At 33.3% G+C, this 25,273-nt stretch overlaps 1 protein-coding gene across 1 annotated transcript; it reads right to left on the bottom strand.

Annotated features, from left to right (window-relative positions):
* Positions 1 to 532: 532 nt before the first annotated feature.
* Positions 533 to 16,109, bottom strand: LOC134242860 (uncharacterized). Its single transcript, XM_062725016.1, has 12 exons — positions 15,803 to 16,109; positions 15,103 to 15,626; positions 13,771 to 13,826; positions 13,556 to 13,637; positions 13,351 to 13,463; positions 10,164 to 10,242; positions 9,844 to 10,010; positions 9,217 to 9,520; positions 8,041 to 8,220; positions 7,392 to 7,642; positions 5,614 to 6,158; positions 533 to 1,009 (listed from the first exon to the last, which is right to left on the bottom strand). Exons 1-12 carry the CDS (start codon positions 16,107 to 16,109, stop codon positions 798 to 800), a joined length of 2,820 nt encoding a protein of 939 aa, XP_062581000.1. The 3' UTR covers positions 533 to 797.
* Between the last annotated feature and the right edge of the window lie 9,164 nt (positions 16,110 to 25,273).

Genomic DNA, 25,273 nt, shown 5'->3' on the forward strand with positions numbered 1-25,273 from the left:
CATATGGGAGGTGGGGGTATCATTTAGTTAGCTCATTGCTCACAGTTTCTCTAGTTTTTGAACACAGCTTTCAAATTTCAACCGTGGAGTTTGATCTACTTTATAAAACCTTCGCTTTAACTGTCGGAGCTAGGGCTTTTATATTTTTCTTGTGAAATAAGTAAAATAAGAGGTGCACAATGTCAATATGAATGAAAGCTGCCATATGGGGGCATCAGTGTTTCCTAAACACACCTTGTTTTTTTGTTTGTTTGTTTTTTATATCGATCACCGTTTCCTTACCTTCACCGTTTTTCAGCATTTAAATTGAAATTACTTTGCATTCAAAAATCTGTTTGTTTATATGTCTTTCAGAAAATACAAATGGTACAAGAGGAATTAATATTGCAAAACTTTTTGAAAAATACGTATATATGGGCCGTCCCAAGTTTCTTGGAGGGGGTAAAGCGGAGATTAATCTTCCCTCAACCAATATTTTACGGGTGCCATTTTTATGATTCAGTTCTTTCAAGTCTTTCCAGGTTCAGTAAAATTCAAAGAGACGAAAAATGATCTGATTAATACATGTTTAAGGGGATTGCTATCGCACACACATACACACACAAAATGAAAAATCTCAAAAGCCACTGTGCCAGAAAAAATGAATCTGACGTGAAATACATTATAAATTGATAATTTTATGTCCTCTTTCGATAAAAGCGGACACAATAGTAAATCAACGTATTACAGTGAAAATCTGACGAAGAACAGCAGAGCTACAGTGAATCAGTTGAGCGTTGAAGCCCAGTGGCTTCTTGTTAGTTCCTTTGTTGAAATTCCTTGTATTTTTTAATGGCTTCAATACACTTTATCCTTTGTCCAATGTTTAAATTTAATTCTTCTTTCATTTCCTTTTCACCCAAGGCCAAGAATACTTGTAAACAGTCGATGTCATTTTCTATGAGTACATCTGTTAATTCACTGAGTCCGCTCTTTTGAAGAAAATGCTTGAACTCATCAAACTTGGAACCTGAGTATGAAAAAAAATCATGTTTAAAATATTATACATTTGGATTCGTTTGTCCATTCTACATTAAGTCATTTGATTGTTTTTGTTCTGTCCATCCGTCTGTTTAACTGTCTGTCTGTCGCAAAGAATCAACATTGCCAAAACTTTTCATTGCTTAAAGTTATGGCGTTTATGTTTTACAAGTGTATGAAAAAATTCCTTGTAACAAGATTTGTCTTTGGATACCAAAATATTTGACCTCTTTATCTTCACTGATGCATAACCAAACTTAGTCTTAGCCATAACTTTTAACAGTTGATGCTAAGACTTGTATATTTCTTTGGACAAGACCTCTCTTTGAGAACCAACAATTTTTGCCTTTTAGCCTACTTTGAAATAAAATCCTTTAAACGGTTAATGCAATGGCTTTCATTTTTAGCTCTACTGGTCAGAGACCAGAAGAGCTTATGCGATAGTAATGCGTCCGGCGTCCGTCCGTCTGTCCGTCTGTCTGTCTGTCTGTAAACAATTTTTCAAAATGCTACTCCTCCTACAGTTTTGATCTGATTTCAATATAACTTGGCACACAAGTAGACTACACTAAGATACATAATTCTGTGTATTGGATTTTGATTTCGACGAACGGTGTTGGCGTTGTTACTAAAAATAGAAATTTCTATGAAATTCTTTCAAAATGCTACTCCTCCTACAGTTTTGATCTGATTTCAATATAACCTGGCACACAAGTAGACTGCACTAAGATACATAATTCTGTGTATCAGTTTTTGATTTTGACGAACGGTGTTGGCGTTGTTACTAAAAATAGAAATTTCTGTGAAATTCTTTCAAAATGCTACTCCTCCTACAGCTTTGGTATGATTTCGATATAACTTGGCACACAAGTAGACTACACTAAGATACATAATTCTGTGTATCAGTTTTTGATTTCGACGAACGGTGTTGGCGTTGTTACTAAAAATAGAAATTTCTGTGAAATTCTTTCAAAATGCTACTCCTCCTACAGTTTTGGTCTGATTTCAATATAACTTGGCACACAAGTAGACTACACTAAGATACATAAATCTCTGTATCGGTTTTTGATTTCGACGAACGGTGTTGGCATTGTTACTAAAAATAGAAATTTCTGTGAAATTCTTTCAAAATGCTACTCCTCCTACAGTTTTGGTCTGATTTCAATATAACTTGGCACACAAGTAGACTACACTAAGATACATAATTCTGTGTATTGGTTTTTGATTTCGACGAACGGTGTTGGCGTTGTTACTAAAAATAGAAATTTCTGTGAAATTCTTTCAAAATGCTACTCCTCCTACAGTTTTGGTCTGATTTCAATATAACTTGGCACACAAGTAGACTACACTAAGATACATAATTCTGTATATCGGTTTTTGATTTTGACGAACGGTGTTGGCGTTGTTACTAAAAATAGAAATTTCTGTGAAATTCTTTCAAAATGCTACTCCTCCTACAGTTTTGGTCTGATTTCAATATAACTTGGCACACAAGTAGACTATACTAAGATACATAATTCTGTATATCGGTTTTTGATTTCGACGAACGATGTTGGCGTTGTTACTAAAAATAGAAATTTCTGTAAAATTCTTTCAAAATGCTACTCCTCGTACAGTTTTGGTCTGATTTCAATATAACTTGGCACACAAGTAGACTAACTAAGATACATAATTCTATGTATCGTTTTTGATTTCGACGAACGATGTTGGCGTTGTTACTAAAAATAGACATTTCTGTAAAATTCTTTCAAAATGCTACTCCTCCTACAGTTTTGGTATGATTTCAATATAACTTGGCACACAGGTATACTACACTGAGATACATAATTCTGTGTATCGGTTTTTGATTTCGACGAACGGTGTTGGCGTTGTTACTAAAAATAGAAATTTCTATGAAATTCTTTCAAAATGCTACTCCTCCTACAGTTTTGATCTGATTTCAATGTAACCTGGCACACAAGTAGACTACACTAAGATACATAATTCTGTATATCGGTTTTTGATTTTGACGAACGGTGTTGGCGTTGTTACTAAAAATAGAAATTTCTGTGAAATTCTTTCAAAATGCTACTCCTCCTACAGTTTTGGTCTGATTTCAATATAACTTGGCACACAAGTAGACTACACTAAGATACATAATTCTGTGTATTGGTTTTTGATTTCGACGAACGGTGTTGGCGTTGTTACTAAAAATAGAAATTTCTGTGAAATTCTTTCAAAATGCTACTCCTCCTACAGTTTTGGTCTGATTTCAATATAACTTGGCACACAAGTAGACTACACTAAGATACATAATTCTGTATATCGGTTTTTGATTTTGACGAACGGTGTTGGCGTTGTTACTAAAAATAGAAATTTCTGTGAAATTCTTTCAAAATGCTACTACTCCTACAGTTTTGGTATGATTTCAATATAACTTGGCACACAAGTAGACTATACTAAGATACATAATTCTGTGTATCGATTTATGATTTCGACGAACGGTGTTGGCATTGTTACTAAAAATAGAAATTTCTGTAAAATTCTTTCAAAATGCTACTCCTCCTACAGTTTTGGTCTGATTTCAATATAACTTGGCACACAAGTAGACTACACTAATGTACATAATTCTTTATATCCGTTTTTGACTTCAATGAACATTATTACCTTGCTTAATAAAGATAGCAATATCTGTTACTCTCAAAATGCTACTTCAAATACAGTTTTAGTCTGATTATAATATAATGTGGCATGCAAGTAGACTACACTAAGAACATAAAGAGACTTATTCAAGGATCATTATTCTCTTTTTCGCTAGTGTAAAATTTCAATTCCCAACTGCTTAAGCACTTTCCTTTGTTATAAGTACAAACCAGCAGAGCTTCAGTCTCGACAGAGACTTCTGGTTCATATGTGTATTCCTTGTGATGTTCAAAATCTTGGGAGTGTGACCTTTTTTGAAAACCTTCATCACAGGCTGTAAATTATGAATTGTTCGTGCTAGGCTTTTATATTCAGAGGTACATTCCTTTGGCATTCATATTCCACATATATATATATATATATATATATATATATATATATATATATATATATATATATATATATATATATATATATATATATATATATATATATCACTTGAGACAAGTTCTTCCCCTGAGTACCAACAATTTTGACGACCCAGACCTTTAGTTTTGACCTACTTTTGAAAAAAAAACTTTAACCATGGTCATTTCTATTGGATGGTTAGTGGCATTGATGTTTATTCCTTGTGACCTTTCTTTGAATACAAATATGTTGATCTCTTAACATCGACCTTAAAGTTTGACCGATATTCAATTTACTTTAATCTTAGAAAGAAGCTGTTATGCAGAGGTAGCAGTCTTTCAAAAACACATCTTGTTTTGGACTTGTATAGTTACTGTGAGTAGATAAATCTTATTTACCTTTGGCTCCAGCGTATATAATTTTTCGAATATTATTTTTGTGTCATTGTGTATTTAATTTTCACAAAGGAAAGGACATTCAAAGTTTCAATAACTTGTGTCCGATTCTTCTTAACATCTGAACAGTAAAATACTTTACAAACCAAAGAAAGACCAAATGTTGACTATGTTGCCTTGGTTTAAATTCACTAAGTATACCAAAAAATTAAGGTATGAAAAAATACTCTAAAAATGAATGTAGCCATTATAGCAGTTTTATGCCTGTCGTACTTAAAAAAACTCTAATATACATTGAAAAATAAATCTTCTATCAAGGCCCATAGGAAGCATGTTAAAACAAACTTTTTTTTCTACCAGTGAATGAATTTTACCAAACAGGATAGATACAGGTCATGAAAAATCAGGTCTTAAACAAACATGTCAAATACGCTGCATTACATGTAGAGCCAAGACAGAACTTTTTTTATTCGAGAGATACGTATTTTATCCTGCCCAAATGACATTGTTACAAGATTATGATACACTAAAAGGTTTTGGTTCAATTGCGAAATTCCGATGTCTTCATCAAAAGATATGACTTAGTTAATTTCACACTTTTTTCCGAGTGTCAACTCCTTGAGCTTGCACATGCATATGCCATTCCCATGACCTCATCGTAAGAATGAAGCGTTTTAATATTTGCTTTAACATCGAAAAAAAAATTCTATATAGTTTGGAGGTGGTCAAATAACTCTAACGAAAAACTCTGATAATTTTTTCTTTAAAGCCATATATGGCGTAACTGATCAAAAAATATATTTTTGAAAAATACAAAATTAAGTAAAGAAATATAGTTAATACATTTAAATTAAAGCTTTTCATACAATTCTGAACACGGAGAACACCTCGTTTCATCTAAAAATACGATTTTATCTTCTCTGTAATGTGCTATTTAAATCTTTTGTATTTTCTTCCGAGTCGGAGAAAATTCCGAGAATCCAAATTAAATTGTGATATCTTTATAACGCAATTGACTTAGATTTTGTAATTTACGGAAAACTTCTATCTTTATATAAAGTAATGATACAAATAATAAATTATTATAATTTTACTCTAATAATTTTCATAGTACATACGCCATATATGGCTTTAATTTAGTGAAGATAATCAACACTAACGAAAATACCTTCTTTTGATTTCTGTCTTTGAAGAGGTCCTTTGGTTGTTAATTTTGCTGAAGCTATATCCACAGAAATTTTCCACAACAGTTTGTCGTTTCCGGCATCTCTGAGGTAAATTATATCAGAGAATGGTTTCCCAGCAGTTGTTCTCATGAGCCTTATAATTATATGATTGTCCGTACCTGTCCGGGAAACATTGAACCTTATTATATTGTGATTGGGATACCGGGTTAATTGTTTGTTGATGCTAAAATTCCCATCTATTTGCACACGTATGCGTTCATCATCTTTCAAGTAAAGATCGCACGACTCTGCCAACTTTATTTCCTCAAATGTTGGATGATTTTTCTTCATCATTTTCCTTCTTTCGTCAATTTTATCTGTTTGGACAATATCACACCAAAGATATGCAAAACTTTCCCTATCTTTCAGCAAAAAGGTTAACGTGTGGCACTTAAATAAAATACCTCTCTCTAGCTGATATTCGCCAGATGCGCTTAATGGCGTGAGAGTTTGCAGGCGATTTCTAGAAATGCCAATGATACCTGTCCTGAAAAATAAAAATAAAATAAATTTAGAAAAAAAAATTCTCTTAAGGTCATACGCAACGTAGTTTGATTTTTTTTGTCCTTTTCCATGGAGATGAAGAGTTCCAAATCTTGAAGGAGCTGTGTTATATTTTATATTCTATATATGGTGTTGTACACTTCTTAACAATTTTGGATAAAAGAAACATCTGGAATATATGTTTATTATTTTTTATATATTTTTCTTTGAATTATCCAAAATTTTTCAGCAATTAATATCTTTCAAAAACTCCCGGTAATGCATGCTGATTTTTCGTCTTTGAACACCTGATGACAATATAATCTTAAATTAAGAATATATTAAAAAATTATCAGTAGGTAAGGTACGTTGCGTTTGACCTTAATATACCTTGTAGTGTCTTTGCGTTGCTCTCATAATCGAAGATTCGGTAATATATAGTTTTTGTACCGCCCATCTGTTTGTCTATTTATTTGTCCGTTTGTCTACAAAAATATTAATCTTGTCCATAACTTTTGAGTGGGTGGGGCTGTGGCTTTCATACTTCACAGGTGTATTCCTCGTGACCTTTCTTTTGGTATCACCAAATTTGACTTCGTGACCTTGACAATGGGGTTGATCCATTAATTTTACCATTTTTTTCAAAATGTAATCATGACCATAACTTTTTATTAGTTGGTGCTAAGGCTTTCATACTTCACATGTGTACTTACTGTGACAATACCATCAATGGATTTAAAATTTTGACCTTTTGACCTTGACTTTCATTGGATTTGAAATATTTTACCTTGACCCACCCTACCCCGGGGGTCATAGTTTAAGAAAACTTGAATATACAATATATATGATCGTATATATATATATATGATGATGCTTCCAAATATATTTCATATTTTCTAGCACAGTGGTTCTTGAGAAGATTTTTAAAATATGCCATACATTTTTCACAGCTTCGCAATAACCTCCCAATGGAAAAAGGATGGTACTTAATTTGCAAAAAAAAAAAACAACACACAACTTGAATTCTCTTTACCTAAAGATACATTTTGGCAAGTTTGGTTGAAATTGGCCCAGTGGTTCTTGAGAAGAAGATGAAAATGTTAAAAGTTTTCAATGTTACAAACGACAATGACGACAACAGATAACGGATAAATTCCGATCAGAAAAACCCACATGAGCCTTCAACTCAGGTGAGCTAAAAGTTGTTTAATCCAAAATTTTTCTCAAATTTCATTACTCGCTAAAGGCCATGACTTCAGTAGAGAAACAGTTATGCTCGACATGAATGGTCCTCTTGCAGTCATAACGGAAAATTTCCGTTGCGTAATTGTAGTCGAAGTACGCTAGAACCATGTCAGAGAGCTCTGATGTGTTCGTAAGCAAGCAAGGATAAAAGACTTCTAGTGCCTTCAAAAAGCTCCCTTCGGCTTGAACAACCTTGGAAATGAGTTGGAACAAAGATGATGGAGAAACTTCAGGTTCCGTGACCTACAATAACAGTATTATAATTGATACCTTTTTAAGGCAATACTGATAACGAATTAAAGTAGTTAAAGCCATACGTGGCTTTTTTTTTGTTAAGTTCAGAAAATCAAAATTAAAAAGATCCTTATTAGGTGGCATATTTCTGCCCCTTACAAGCAAGATAAATTACTACAACATGGAAGAAAAATATGTCAACATGCCCGATTATTATGTGAACATACCAAAACAAATAAAGTTAGCATGCAAGTCACCAATTTTGTTACAGAATTTAGTTTAAATAAGGACGAATTTACATATTTACGGTAGAACCTGGCACCATGGATGCAAGATGCAACATAGTTATTCATACAAAATAATTATGTGAACATGCGACTTATATATGTATATGATATTATATATACCGAGACTTTCGATACTTGACGCTCAGTTACAGCACCCTCAGGTATTTTTATTTGAAGTCTGGGGTCTGACGCATGGGTGTAGACTCCTCCTTTTGGATCCATGGTAACAGGTACCTCTTTTGCTGATTCCAAGATGTAAAAGGACTCTACTTCTTCCGTAACAAAACAAATCGAGTTTTCCTATGAAGATAATATTGCAGGTAACCGATTCCTTGCATTCATAAATCTTAAAAAGAATAAGTTAACTTTTTTCTGTGTTAATATATTTTGCTTATCTAACAAAAAAAAATGGAAATATGGAGACTATTCCAAGAAAAATTCCATCCATTCCATCCAATATATTCGTGCTTGATCCCCCCTCTGTTGAAGAGTGGGATCCCCATCCCCTTCCCAGCTTTTCCCCAGGAAACTGTACTCTAGGGTAGGACTTGATTTCCTCTCGAATTGGAAATCTCACAACAGAGCTAAAATGCCCCCTCTTTCTTTCAACATCAAGACAAGAAGAAGCACATGGCTTCGACAAGCGATGTTTATATTTCTAAAGCACGTTATCCCACCTCCGATGTTTTAAGAGGTTCGTTTTTGCTCTGCTCCAAATTTGTATTGTTTTGATTGATTGACAGTATATTGTTAAACGTCCCTCTCGAGAATTTTTTGCTTATATGGAGACGCCACCACTTGCCGATGGAGAGCTGCAAATTTTGTCCTAAACTCGGCATTCAGGGCCATTGAGCAGGGAGGGATATTTTTCTTGCAAGCACCTACTGCGATACGGGGCCTCAGTATATACCGTCTCATCCGAAAGACCGATCTCCATGTCCCACAATGGGATTTGAATTCACGACGTAAGGATCAACTCCTTACTTCGCGACTGTAGAGCAGACGCTCTAACCACTGCGCCACGCGGGCGCTTTCGAGCTCGGTTATTGTTTGTTATCTTCATACCGGTATTTCTTATAGCGTAAAAAATAACACATTGAATATTTTCTTGAATATACTTTATGAAGACTATTTCCTTTAATCCATAAATGCTAATTCAGTTGGAACCAAAGCCGTGAGTTTGTGGCCTATTGGTCCATGGTTTAGTGTTGTGAATTGAAAAAAATATATATAACATCTTTAAATGTTTTACCAAAATATGCAAAATATACTCTAATTAAAAGAATATTGAAATACCTGAACAAGTGTTTGAACTTTAATCCAGTTTTTGTTGAAAAATACTTGAGATACCCACTCTTTATGATCTGACTTTTGTACATCTATCATTTCGAGGCGGACAAATACCATATTTTTGCTTCGCACGGCAATGGGTGTTTTATTCTTCTTGGTAAACTTATATACCCCAGTGATAAAGGTTTGAGACAAGGATTTGTCAAGAGCAGGAATAGTCTGTTTTTCAGGGTTCTCCCACATGGTTAGTGAGAGACCTTCGATTGGTGTCGATGTGATTGTGTTTCTGCTATCGATTATTATGGTGATTCTAAATAATAAAAAATAAAAATTCATATCAGCTTTAATAAAGATCTTTTGACTCTTGTAGAGAACACATAAACATATTGATGTCAAAGAACAAGAACAAGTACTTTCTTCGTTCATCTGAATATGAAGTACATATAAATAATATAATTTGATATTTTAACATTTACTGTTTTCTCTAAAATACATCTACAATAAATGAATTCAGCAAAAGTAAGCAAAAATCAAGGAAAAAAATCTACACACAACAAATTAAATATGGTGTGAACTTTTTCCCCCTTTGACAGATTATTTCCTGTTTTACCTATCAATATTAATCAAAGTTACCTTTGTTCCTCCTTGTCAGTTGATATACTCTCAATGAAAAGTTGCATTCTAGAGTGAACTGCTTTTAGTGATTCTTTTATGCTTTTCTGCTCAGATGGTAGCATGTCCATTATGGAGACTAATTCATGTAGCAACTCAATCACTTCCAAACGAAGTTCTTCAAAACCCTGAGAGTATCAAATATATTTTGCGTTATAATAATTGCTTTTATTATCAGTTCATAAAAATACGTTCGTCCAGATTTCTTATTCACCTGTTTTTTTTTAATTTGTATACATGTATATTCTTCCCAAGTCTTTTACTTAATTTAATTAACTCACCACTATTTTTTCTTTCGTATCTCCCTCAAGCAGTTTTTCTGTTTCTTCGATCCAAATGTTTTTAAAAAATAAATAATATCTTCAGCATAAGCATAAACTTTATTTCTCTTAATTAATCAGTTAATGACTATATACCGTGTATCACTTTTATGAAACGCATACATGTTTCGATAAATATTCGTGTAGATATTCTGAAACATGTTTTTAGGCAGTGTGCAGTAAATCTCTCTCTCTCTCTCTCTCTCTCTCTCTCTCTCTCTCTCTCGTATTATTATTTGTTTTTTTTTAATCGGCGAGCTTTGCATTGTATTTTCATGGTCTTGCCTTTAAAACATTTCAAAAAACTTCCATGCATTGTATTTTCATGGTCTTGCCTTTAAAACATTTCAAAAAAATTAATAAGATGCTTTTCTTTCGTTTTTAGTACGGGATTTAATATTGCAGCCGTTGCAAAAAAATCATTTTACATAACATGCGTAAGCGGGTTATGATTTTTTTCTGCAATAGCTGCGACGTTAAGTGTCTTGCTTAATGTCATTTATGCACTGATTAATGGCAATGGAAAAACCAGTGGATGTGAATTTACTACAAGTAATTGATTGATTGATTGATTGTATACTGTTTAACGTCCCTCTCCAGAATATTTCACTGATATGGAGACGTCACCATTGCCGGTGAAGGGCTGCAAATATAGGCCTATGCTCGGCACCTACGGCCTTTGAGCAGGGAGGGATCTTTATCGTGCCACACCTGCTGTGACACGGGGCCTCGGTTTATACGGTCTCATCCGAAGGACCGCCCCATTTCGTCGCCTTTTACGACAAGCAAGGGGGAACTGAGGACCTATTCTAACCCGGATCCCCACGGGTGACAAGTAATTGATATGTCAGACAAGTAGTTGATATGTCAGACGTAACATATCATAATTTTAACAACGGCAATTGAAAGAACAAATGCCTTCGAACATTAAGGAAATACGAGGGACGTTCAATTAATAATGTCATAAGCTCGATGATATACAACATAGAAATCATATGACATTAAGCTTGACTTTCTCTAATTAAATAATCTTTAATGAATTGATAAAAGTTTATGTGACCTCTTTTCTTCACATATTCCATTGTGGGAAGCTGGAAAACAAGAGCTATTCGAGACACTGCATTAAAAATGAATGGTCAAGAATAAGAAACCTAGAGTAAAATTAAACGCTTCATTAAAGCAAATGAAAACTTTTTAATAACCCAAAAATATATTAATTTAACTATGTGAAATTTACAGCAACCAATGTATGTTTTAAATACACATGAACAGGTGGATTTCAATGAACAAAAATTATATAATGGGGCATTAAAAATTGGTACTGTCCTTGGCAACAAGGACTTACAACAACCAATGTTTATATGGAAATTTCACAAATTATCACTGATTATGTTTTATTGACTTTAAGACAGATAGCAAGATTGATAGAAATCAATTTGGGGGTAGTTCACACTGATTTTAAGAAACATTTAATAGTGTAAAAGTTTAATACTCAAAGGTCACCCTATATTTTGCAAAAAAAACGAATGAAAAAGACAGCGTATAGATATATCTAAACAATTATTTTAAAAAATCAAAAATTGTTCTTATCCACGTTTGTTTGAAATTCAAACAGATGATGAAACTTGAATACATTTTGCTTTAAACCCTCAACACAAATTTAGAATAAGATGCACTTGGCAAAAATGCAAAGGACTAAGTAGAGCAAAGCATTGCAAGAGCATAAAAACAGTTTTACATGCTATTTTCTTAAAAATTAGCGGTCTTGTTGTTCAAATTCATATTCGGTTAGGAGGATGAATTTCTGGAGGAGTCTAGAAAACAATTTTTTGCCAAAAATTGAAAGATTTACGGAAGGATTGAGGAATTCACTACATTAAATTTCTTCATGACAGCGTTTTGGGGATAAACAAAAAGTTTATGTTTTGTCATACCAACAAAATTTGTCAGATCTTTCAACCTTTGACTTGTTTCATTTCCCAAACTTAGAAAAACACCTTTCAGAAAGCAAAAAACAAGTTCATTTACACCAAATCATAGGATCTGCCAAATTCCAGTATACTAAGGGTAATCTAAAAAATGAGTTCTAAAAACAATTGAAAATTGAATAAAAATGTTACGGATATGTGTTTTAATTAAAAGATAATATTTAAGTAAAATCATCACGAATAAATCATGGAAAGGCGTTTTTTGTTTCTTACCGAGCAGCGATGACATTATTTATTGAACGTCCCTCGTATATTCAATTTTGTATCGACTGCTTAAAGTTAAAAATATCCCAACAAAATAATTGTTCAGCAATTATGAATTTGAGGGCGCACATTTGGATGTTAAGTTATTGTGTAAAAACTACAATTTGATTTATTTTGTATGCTATGTGTTATCATAGGGTGTGATCACAACAGATGATCAAAGTTAATTATAGGAATAAACAGGAAAAATCTTTTAAATCTTCTCAAGAACAGCAAAGAAATTTTTGTAAAAGTATCTGCAGATGGTGCCAATTTATGTTTTTTTTTTCAAAAATCATCAAGCCTGGGGGATAGGATGGGGCCACAATGAACAATCAAAGTTAAACAGGAATATATAAGAACAATCTTCAAAACCCTGCTCAAGAAAAACAAAATCATGACTGGTCAAATTTATATGGAAACATCACAGGTGAAGTAGATTCAAGTCTGTTCAATTCATATCCCCCTTTAAGGGTAGTTTGGAACCACATATGCATTTAAGCTGTTCAGATGAGTTGTTTTTTTTACTTGCCATAGTGCTCAGATGAGCGACGTGACCCCTGGGCCTTTTGTTTTCTTTTAGATAATTTTTGTGACCTCTCCTATATAAAATTCTATATTTATCTTATCGTCAAAACACACAATAACAGTTTTAAACGACCTATCTATTGAAAATTGAATAACAAATCCTTTTGTTCACAATATCTATATTTCATTTCATTTTTATGCATTATTTCTCCTAACCTCGGAAATAATGTCAAAATTTATTGTTTTAACAATTGATGTGTTTCACTACACTGCACAAATTCTTACACACTGAAAATCCCAGTCAGTTATTTTAAATTCATATAAAAGACAATATTCTTAATTGATGTTTTACGGTTGATTCACAAAGAATTAAGTTTAACAATCAATACCTTTGTGCATGCTTTCGGATAAAACCAAAAACCTGTTTCATTGGCATTAAATACTTTTGTAGTAGACTGTCATTGCCTTTCTTGAATACTTTTTGGCAAAGGTCCCGAACAGTCTACAATCAGATGTACAGGTGTATTAATCTTTTAACTTTTTAATTATTTTCAATAGTTTATAAAATAAAGAAAGTTACTGAACCGTCTTTACCTCTTTAAATGACAACAGATCGTTGGTATCCTCCAGGTTTTGTTTTTCAAATAACAAACCATATTCTTCACAATCGTCAATACTGAATTCAAAAAAAAAATTATAATATAATAATTAAATTTGGATGAATATCATCTCCATTTCAAATTTCTAAATTGAAATTTGATTTAAAATAAATTTCATTGTGTTCTTTTAAAAGCAATAAATGCATGTACCCGTCATCAGTTTCTTTGACTGTGGATTCATCTGATGAGTTTTCAAACAGTTCTTCCTGTTAAAAAAAATTTGTTTAAAAGGTTTTATTTTCCTACCAACCATATAAACTAAATTTTATGGAAAACTGTGATTTATGACACTGTAAATAAAATAATCTGAGAAAAAAATGTAGCTGTCATGTATACATATATATAAATCCTTGTATGCTATGCAATATTAGTAATCCAATAGGCTAATTGTGATCAAGCTGTATACAAATAGATCTAGATAGTTTTTTTTCCTGTTGACTGTTTTTTTTTCCAGAGCAATGTTTTAAAAAAAGTTCCTTGTTATACTTCAAAATTACTTTTGAAATTTTAACTTCTTATAACATCTAATATGTACTCATTTTCTCTTTAATAAGAATACTATTTTCTCGTTTTATTATGTACCACACGTTAATAGCATGTACAAGTTCTTATATTATAATGATTTCAAAAAATCTGTCTTTTTTCACAAGGATTTTTTTTGTCTGAAGTTTTGGGGAAATTAACTTGGTAAGATATCTGCTTGCTTTTTCTACTGTTATGCTAAAATTGACAAAGAAAAAACAATTCCGATTACAGCATCTTAAAGTTTGTTAGCCAATGGTTTCTGATCCGCTTCTCTCCTCAGAAAACCCTGGCCTACAGTTCCTTCATAAGAAGGAATTTTTAGGCCCCCGTATCAAAGATTATGGGTATATAGTTTTTTGCCCTCTCCATTCCTTTGTCTATTTAGATAGCATCTGTTTGTACACCAAAAACGTTAACATATCCCATAACTTTTGATTGTTTGACGTTATGGCTCCCATATTTTCCAAGTGTATACCTTATGACAAGGCCTTTCTTTGGGTACCAACATATTTGATCACTTAACCTTGGAGTTTGGTCAATATTAAAAGAATTTATCCAACTTATCTCATTAAACATAACTTTTGAACATTTGGTGCTAGGACCTACATATTTCACAGGTGTACTCTATGTGACAAGACCTTCTTTTTGATACCTTTTATTCAGTCTTGGAATTTCACCTACTTTTGTTTGTTATTTAACACCATGAAACAAGAAATTTTATAGAACATATTTTAATATTTAAAAGTTAAAGTGTGAGTCAAAATAAATCAAGTAATTTATTCTAATTTTGTATTAAAATTATTGTTGTTGAGAAAATCATTGATTTGAAAAAAAAACGGTATAAAGTAAAAGAACTATAGGTTTTAAATCCTATGAATTTTTAAAACTTTATTGAAATATCAATTTTACAAAAATGAAAATCAAACATCTATTTTTATGTAGCTTTCTGAATCTTACCTCTGTATAAGACTTGCTGACATCCAAACTTATATCACTGTCTTGAAGTTTAAAAAAAGACAAGAGGGGTGGAAAAAGAAGCAGTTCTCTGACGTTTCTGTCAATCTCTCTTTCTTCCAGATCGTACAAAAATAGATCAAACTCAGCACAGGAAGGGAATTTAAAGTAAAAGATTATGGATCCAAATGAATGTTTTATTTTGCAATAATATTTTTTGCACCACTTAATGACAAAATTCACAAACTTCGAAAAAATCGGATACCCGTTCCTCTTCTCTTTTGCACAGTTAAATGTGCTATCTTTCAAATTATTTAAAATTCCAGATTCTCGCACCTCTGGAGTTTCCTCGGTGTCATCCAGATCTAAGTGTTCTAACTCCTGACGAAGTGCATGGAGTATATTCCCAATTTTTGATTCCTTGGATTTATTAGTTATTTCACTAGTTATCTTGTTAAGTGTTTTAACGGCATGTTCTTGCAACATGTTTAGGTTTGCGCTCTTTGTTTCATTCTGATTGGTTTCACCTGAATGTTACGGCATTGAAACAAACAATATTAACATACAGTGTGCAATTATCGACTATCATTTACATGCAGAAGACAAATCAAATGATATAAAATAGATAAATAGTTTAAAAACTAATGACTCATCATTTATTTCCCTCTCTGTTTAATAGAGGCCATAAAGACAAAAAACTAACCTGACTGCAATTTCAACTGAACTGTCACTGTTAAGGAGAATTTTCCTTTCTTCATTTCCCTTCGTACTTGTATTAATTTCTTCTCAGGTTCGGAAATGAATGTTTTCATCTGACATTTTCTGATGTCTTCTTCATAGCTGCAATTTAAGCGCTTTCCTATGCGTTCACCTATTCCAAAGGCAGTCTCCCAGTTTTCTGCGGCTGTTGTTTCTGACATTGACACGTGTTTGGCGTGTGCTATGTCGTTTCGAAAATATCGAATTCGTTCGATATCATCTCCAATCGTTTTGTCTTCTTTATCCGGCATATTCCCCCAACCTTTTGTCGGTTCTGTTATATTTTTACAAAGATTTCGTAGACACGTATATAAAACAGGTATGTCAAAATCTGTATATCCATTTGTAGCCGCATTTCTTATCTTATTTAAAGTCTGCTGAAAAGAATCTACAAGCAGACGTTTTTGATGGAACGGAGTACCATTTGAAACTACCAAGATATCTTTTGGTTTGATTTCTTTTTTTTTTTTTTTTTTTTTTATTGAAACTTGAAACTTTTACACATATTACAAACATTCAAACTTCTGTATGGAAATATGTACAATCAAAATCAAACAGGACTAATTATGGTTGGAACATACAAAATTAGTGTAAAAGTTTATGAAGAGAGAGAGAGAGAAAGAGAGAGAGAGGGGGGAGAGGCAGCTAAGCATTACATATTATGCCCTAAAACATAATCAGTTTTCTTTAAGCTTACCATATGAAATAAAAAAAAAAAAAAAAGAAAAAAAGAAGAGAGAAAAAGGAGGAAGCTAAAGAAAGACTAGTGCAGTGCAGTTTTGAGGGATTTTTCTAATAATTAATATTTAAAAAATTGAAAAAAGAACTGATGATAATAATTACAGAGAAGGTAAATTAATTAAAGTATAACAACCCATTTCTGCCAGAAAGTATTAAAATCTGTCAGTTTTTTATCCTCTATTATGGTGTGTTTTAAAGTTTTAAAATATGAATTAAATAAATTTAAAAGACCTTGGATAGATGGACAGGTATTCTGACAACGAACTTTATAAATATAATGCTTCATTAATATCAACATAGTGTTGAAGTATTCTGAATTTTCATTTTTGTCATTTTCACCAAAAATAAATGATTTTGCATTGAGATTCAATTCAATGTCTTTGGCTTGACATAAACGTATGAATTTTTTTAAGAATTGCTGAACAACATTACATTCCCAGATTAAATGATAAATTGTTTCCTCTTCATCTTCACAAAAAGTACAATACTTAGTATCAGATTTACCTATTTTATACATGAGACTATTTGTAGTTAGAATATGATGATTAAGTCTGTATTGAAACCATTGTAATTTACAATCCCGTGTTACGAGGAATGGAAGATTATAAATTGTTTTCCATTGTATATCAGTTATTTCAAAATATCTAGCCCACTTATTTTTACCAGAAGGTTTGATAACTGGCTTATTTAAAATATCATACATAGGTTTTGATCCTTTCCTGGTATTGATAAATATTTTGATATTAAAAGGAATCATTGGTCTTTGCATTAATCCATTTCTATAAAAATTGTATTTCTTTAAGTCTGCTAGTATTGTCTGTCTAATACCATTATATGTCACATAATTTATTTTAATTTTAAATTTATTTTGTAGATCCTCTAATGATAGAAAATTGTTATGTTCATCTAGGAGATCTAACACATGAGTAATACCATTTTCATACCACAATTTATAAAAGACAGATTGTTTTCCAATTTTGAAATTTTTATTCAACCATAAAGGTTGGTTAACATATTCATTCCAGTCTGTAATTTCAGAATTATCTTGGATTTCCCGAAAAGCATTGAATGTATCCTTCCAAAACTGATTGTGTAAACACTTATTAAAGTTTGATAGACATACTGATCCTGTATTTATTAGTTTGTTAGTATCAATTATATTTTCAAGCAAAATTTTCCATTTGGAGTTTTTGTCATTAATAATTCTCCTTATCCATGTTGATTTCAAAGCTTTTATATAAGAGCCAATATCAATCATTTTTAAACCACCATGTTTATATTGCTGTGTAACAACATTTCTTTTAATTTTATCAACATTTGATTTCCATAGAAAATTGAAAAGTATATTGCTCAAGTTTTTCAGAAAATTAATTTGTGGGGTTGGTAAGGATATAAATAAATGGTTAAGTTTAGATACAAGAAGTGATTTGATTAGAGTTATCCTCCCAATCGGTGTTAAGTTTCTTTTATTCCACTGATCTATAATTGATTTGATTTTAACAAGTTTTTTGTCATAATTTAATCTAGTAATCTTTGCAAGATCTACATCATAATAAATTCCAAGAAGTTTGAAATTGGTTGTCCAGATAAATTCCATCTCTGGACAAACTCTGTCATTAGAATATTTCTTACTACCTATCCATACCACTTGGGTTTTTGACCGATTTATCCTTAGTCCTGACATATTATAAAATTCTATTATTTCCTTTATTAAAGCCTGAAGTGATTTTTCTGACCCATCTAAAATTATCATTGTGTCATCAGCATACTGTGACATTAAAAATTCAGTATTTCCTATTTCAATTCCCTTAATATCTTTATTGTTTTTAATCTTTATTGATAATATCTCTGCACAAAGGAGAAATATATATGGTGAAATTGGGTCCCCTTGTCGACAGCCACGTCCTAATTTGAAAAAATTGGATAAAAAACCAGCCTGGGTCACACATGAATTTGAATTACATTGAAAAGTTTTTATCCATTTACAAAAAGATTGTCCAAAATTGAAAAAATTTAGGGTTTTTTCTATAAATTTCCATGACACTGTGTCAAAAGCTTTTTCAAAGTCTATCATAACTAACATTCCAGGGATTTGCTTTAATTCAGTATAATCCATCAGATCGTATATAAGCCGCGTATTTTCTCCAATATATCTCCCAGGTATGAATCCTGTCTGATCTGAACTTATTATTTTAGGTAAAACTTGTTTTATTCTTTGTGCTATACAACCTGATCCAATTTTATAAATCACATTCAACAATGATATTGGTCTCCAGTTACTAAGCTGAAATTTACTTTTGCCCTCTTTGGGTATACATGTAATTATTCCCTGTTTTTGTGTGGAGGAGAGTTCCCCATTTTCATAACCAAAGTTTAATGATCGAACAATAAAATGACCCAGATTTTTCCAAAATACTTTAAAAAATTCTGCAGTAAATCCATCACTACCCGGGCTTTTATTATTAGACATTTGTTTTAACACATTTGATGCCTCTCTATAAGAAATCTTTCCTTCTAATAGAAAACTTTCATGTTCATTTAACTTTGGGACATTATACTCTTCTAAAGACTCTCTAAGATTTAAATTATGATCCTCTTCTTGAGGCATGTATAATCTTTTATAAAAATTTTCCACTTCTAAGAGAATTTTACATTGTTCTGTTATCTCCACTTGTTCATTATTTTCTGTTTTAATAAGTTTAGGAATTACTTTGTTTGTAAAATTTCTATTCTCAAGATTTAGAAAATAATTTGTTGGTTTTTCACCATCACTGATCCATCTGGCTCTAGACCTTATCACATTTCCCATTAATTTATGTTGTCTTATTTGTTCTAATTCTCTTTTTTTCTCAGTTAATTTTTCTGTAGAAGACGCATATTCCTCTTCTAGTTTCGATATATCCTGGATTAAAACTTTCTCTCTCTGTACATTCTTTTTTTTAACATAACTTCCATAAGATATTGTTTTAGCTCTTAATTCCATTAATAGCGTCTCAAGAAATAATTGATCGTTAATAATTAAATGAATTTCAGATTTTGGTTTGATTTCTTCGTGTAAAACACCTCGGAGCATATGTGTCATAACGTCTACTACCACGCACATCCATCCAAAAAATCGAGCTCTGTTCTGAGAATCAATTTCTGTTTCCATCAGAATGGTGGAGCTTGATAGAACAAACGAACTGCGATATTATTTACTGTATATACTCCCTATTCAAACAAAATAATAAGCTTTGAAATTTAATAGGAAATTCAGATAAATTTGAAGATTCATTTATATTTGTTTTCAAATATTATTTGTAATAGTATTTAAAGTTTCTAAACTGCATATCAACTTAATGATCCTAAATATGATAAAAATCTTCTGTAACAAAAACAGTAGCGAGCTGCCCTTAAAATAGCTACATGTTCAATACAATGTACTGCAGTGTATGAAGTCTTCATGTAGGGGGGGGGTTTATACTTTATAATTATGGTGTACTGTAATGATTGGAAAGATTTAACAATGCCTTGAATAAGTATATTAAAACATATTAAACTGGTTTTTCATAAGTCGATACAAAATATACTATATAAACGCGACGCCAACGGGCCTTAGGTCACCTGAGCATCATGTAACAACTTTCCAACAATTGAATTCGGTTTGTGTTTTAAACCAATAAGCAGTAGAGCCCCTACCCCAATAGAAAAAAAACCCTGATCCTGGGGCCACACATATCACAATTTAGGAAAAACACTTGTTCATCATCATCATTGATTAATACAAAGTAGCAGATTTCAAAGCATAAATTCATTTCAGTATAAATCCATTTCAGCCCTCCCCCGGTCTATAGTACACCTGACTAAGGAGCTTTGAAAATCACAATTCTGGAAGAAGGATCCTTGCTTATCAATATTATATAGGAAGTTTCTAGTATTTGCTCAATTTCCTGTAGCAGAGAAAATTTTCAAAGAATTAATGCATTTTTACTATACAATCAATAGAGCTAAGCCTAAAACCTGAATACCTGACCCTGGGGCCAGGAATTGTTCAATTTTGGAAGATTGATTGATTGATTGTATACTGTTTTACGTCCCTCTTCAGAATATTTCACTGATATGGAGACGTCACCATTGCCGGTGAAGGGCTGCAAATTTAGGCCTATGCTCGGCACTTACGGCCTTTGAGCAGGGAGGGATTTTTATCGTGCCACACCTGCTGTGACACGGGGCCTCGGTTTATACGGTCTCATCCAAAGGACCGCCCCATTTAGTTGCCTTTTACGACAAGCAAGGGGGTACTGAGGACCTATTCTAACCCGGATCCCCACGGGTCAATTTTGGAAGAGGAAGCCTTGCTCATCATAACTAGGTAGGTAGGTAGTTTGTTTAATACATAAGAGCAGAGAAGAAGATTTTCAAAGAAATCATGCAATTCACTATACAATCTATATACCCCCACCCTAGCACTAGAAACCCTCCCCTTGGAACCATGACTTTTTGCAACTTAGTAGAGGACTCAATGTTTATTACAATCATGCTTACGGTTTCACTGCTTGATGTCCAGGAGAAAAGAAGATACTGTGTATACAGATTCTACTAATTTTGATGGTTTGGTCCAACCCCCAGGCCCCAGCGACCATGAATTTTTTTTGTTCCTCTTCACTCATAGATATTCTACACCCAGATTGGTTGAAATTGGACCAGCAGTTGCAGAGATGAAAATAATCAAATATTAAAGCACAACAACAGATAGCTATAGGTTATCTGAATTTACCCAGGTGACCTAAAAATGCAGTTACTAAATTCCCTAACTCACTCTTTCAAATACAAAGGAAACAAAACTGCATTAAACAGCTTAATTGTTTTCCTATCTCTAGTTTGTTATAAATGAGGTAATTATGGCTAATGGCTTGTTCCCAATATTTTTTTTATTTTGTTCTGTCAATCTCTGTAAAAAATAATATACCAAATATAGACCTTTAATCCTGTCAACCCATAGATAAATCGACTTTTTAAAAGCATATCATATCAAGTTGAAAGCATAATTGCTTACCCAAATTGCATTCACCGAGAAGCAAAAACAATCTGACAACGGACGTTATGTATATACGTTATGTATATGCAACATACCTTCAATTTGTTATGTGAAAATATGTTATGCGCATGTTTGTAACAGAATATGAGATAAGAATTGAAAGATCTTTTGAATGTACATTGGGCTTGTCATTAGATATGTATAACACCAAATATCTTGGTCAATATTCATAGTGTGGTATACCTTTCAATCTTATAAAATCGATACAACGTGTCTGTCATGTACACGTGTACCTAAAAATTATCTGTATATCTGTTTTTATTTTTAGTATTAATGATTTTGGGAATATCTCTTTCCATTCTACTGATTACATAAGTTGGTTTAAAAGGCAGACGAACGAGCGTACCTGGTATAGGCTTTTCTAAAAAGCTGACGAGTGACATACCTTAATGGCTTTGTCACCATGAAACATGCTTAAAAAGATTAACAAGACAACGACGACGACAGACAACGGACAGATTTTGATCAGGAAAGCTCACTTTAGCCTTCAGCTCAGGCGAGCTAAAAAAAAGCTATTGTTGTTTTGTAAAGAAAATGCGATACAACAAAGGAAGTACTCTCCTTTATTCCATCCTACTGTGCTGCCACTAGAGGCCATCAAAAAAAGACTGCATATTCCTTTTGCCAGAACAGACACTAACAAAGGTATCTTCTTTCCATCTGGGGGTTCGTCTGTGGAACGCTTTACATCTATTGTCACAGAAGCCCAATCCCTTGACCTATTCAATGGGAATGGGCAACGTAGGTGAAAATTAGGTAACAGTAGTTTTTTTCTATCAAAATTTTAAATTGTAAATAGAGAACCTGCGAAGAAGAAGAAAGACGGTCTCCACTTCATTCAGTGAACTCGCAACTGCGGCGTTTTAAAGGATTCCAGATCCTTACACCGCAACTCTAGATCAGACGCTCTAACCACTGCGCTACATGGCTGACATCAGTGAATGTAACGGAATAACATTACAAAAGAATAAGAAAACATATTTTACATTACTATTCTTTTAATGGTTAGTGGTTTTTATCCAAACCTTTGGATTTTTTGGCTTTCACACTTCACATATTTAATCCATAAGACAAGAACTTTCATTAGATACCAAGAACCTTGACCCTTTGACTTTGGAGTTTGACCTACTTTTAAAAAACTTAATCCTTGGTCATAACTTTTGAACAGTAATGGATAGGGCTTTCATGCTTCATATGTGTAATCCTTGTGACAAGATTTTCATTGGATAAATACATATACCAGCAACTTTATCCTTTGACTTTGGAGTTTGACCTACCTTTCAAAAACGTTAACCTTGGTCATTTCGTTTGAACATGTGATGCTAGTTCTTTCATATTTCTAATTTTTTTTGTGATAAGACCTTACTTTGGGCACCAACATTTTTAATTTCCATTTTAAAAAAGTGTAATCTTCGCTATGATTCCATATGGGAGAATCATAGTTTCACAAACACATCTTGTTTGTCTGTAAGATGTACATGTATGTTGTTTAACATCCCTCTCGAGATTTTTTCACTCATATGGAGACGCCATCACTTGCCGGTGGAATGCTACAAATTTTGTCTTATGCTCGGCACTCAAGGCCTTTGAGCAGTGAGAGATCCTTTTCGTGTCAGTACCTACTGCGACACGGGGCCTCGGTTTATACGGTCTCATCCGAAGGACCGGTCTCAACGTCCCACAGTGGGATTCGAACCCGCGACGTAAGGTGTTGATGTAATATGATTGGGCTCGGGATGCTTGTAATTTGTAGTTATGTTTAGACGCCATGCTTGAATAAACGTTGTGTTCATGTAAGAAATGTTTCATCTATGATTAGCCCTGATAGGCATATCAGCACGGTGGCAGCGGTGCAGACTTGTTGTTAGTGTTACCGGTCGTCTCCGAAAGTGATGCTCCGCGAACTATTGTAAGTTTATAGTGAGAAACTTTGAATTTATTTTTCAACACGTGCTCTGTGTACAACCGCCATATTGGATCCAGACTCCATTCTCAGTAGCCTGAAATTTTTATTTGGAATGGGTGAGCAAGAACAAGCTGCAGGACCTGTACAGGTGTACAATTATTCGTTCAGATTACCTCCTCAACTTGATTTATCCTCTGGAAATGTATCCGAGAACTACAAAAAGTGGAAAAGACAAGTTGAAGTTTACATGTCTGCGTCAGGAGGAATCGACAAAAGTAAAGAGGTACAAGTAGCAATTATTTTGAGTTGTGGTGGACCTCACGTAGTCGAGATATATGACCAGTTTCAGTGGGAAGACGAATCTCAAAAGAATGACCCTGCTAAGTTATATGAGAAGCTACAGGCCTATTGTAATCCTCGTTCCAACGAAGTGTTAGAGTCTCACAGATTCTGGAAGTTACCTTATCAGGAACCCTTTGATAAATTTCTTACAGAATTAAAAACACGTGCAGCGTCATGTAATTTCCTTGAACAGGAGAGGATGATGCGTGACAAGATTGTATTTACAGCTACTGGTAAGCTACAAGAACTACTGTTACGAGAAGACAAATTGACTTTGAACAGAGCAATTCAGATATGTAGGGCTTTTGAACAGTCAATCATACATGTGAAAGAGCTGCGAGAAAACATCACTTCATCTAACAAAGTGAATAAACTATCTACAAACAAACGACAGAAAAACTTCACAAAGCAGAAAGTGACACACAAACAGAAAAGTGATTCACAGCCTTCGAGCAAGGAGAAGAAAGAGTGTGATTTCTGTGGTTATAAACATGAACATGGCAAATCAAATTGTCCGGCATTGGGCAAAAGATGTGACAAGTGCAACAGGAGAAATCAATTTAAGTCCAAATGTAAGAAAATACATGCAGTGGGTGAAGATAGTGAAGACAGTCCAGAGTTAGAAGACAGTTGGCTTCTCGCGTTGAAAAGCAAAGACAAACAGAGCAAAGACATCACTGCGATAATGAACGTAAATGATTGTGACGTACGTTTTCAGTTGGACAGTGCAGCTGACGTAAATACCATTTGTCAGAAATATGTGAAGAAGGAACAGTGTCGTCCGTCAAACATTCGTCTTAGCATGTGGAACAACACTCATATGAAACCCCTCGGTGAAGCTGATCTTGATGTAATCAATATGCGTTCCATTGTCGTCCAGAAACTTAGATTTGTAGTAGTGCAAAACAATCTTACCTGTCTACTTGGCAAGATGCATTTCAAGACATGGGACTTGTGACTGTGAACAGTGAAAAGTTCATATCTAAAGTTGGATTAGAACAGCCTTTTGGTGACTTGGGAATAGCAACTCTGAAAGTTGACCCCAGTATTCAACCCAAAGTACTTCCGTGCAGGAAAATACCGATTGCTATCCAGGACTCAGTTAAGCAAGAAATTGACAGACTTGTTGATCGAGGTGTTTTGATACCAATGACAGAACCAACATTGTGGGTTAGTCAGGTGGCCGTGGCTCACAAGTCAGACGGAAAGTTGCGAGTTTGTAAGATCCACAACCTCTGAACACAGCTCTGATACGAGAGTACTACAGATTACCTGTATTAGATGACGTACTTCCAAAACTAACGAATGCTAAGGTATTTAGCAAACTTGACGTTAAAGAAGCGTTTTGG

This window comes from Saccostrea cucullata, unplaced genomic scaffold (assembly GCF_032062105.1).
Source record: "Saccostrea cucullata isolate Sc308-1 unplaced genomic scaffold, CSIRO_AGI_Scuc_v1 ctg1721, whole genome shotgun sequence".
Taxonomy (NCBI): Eukaryota; Metazoa; Mollusca; class Bivalvia; order Ostreida; family Ostreidae; genus Saccostrea; species Saccostrea cuccullata.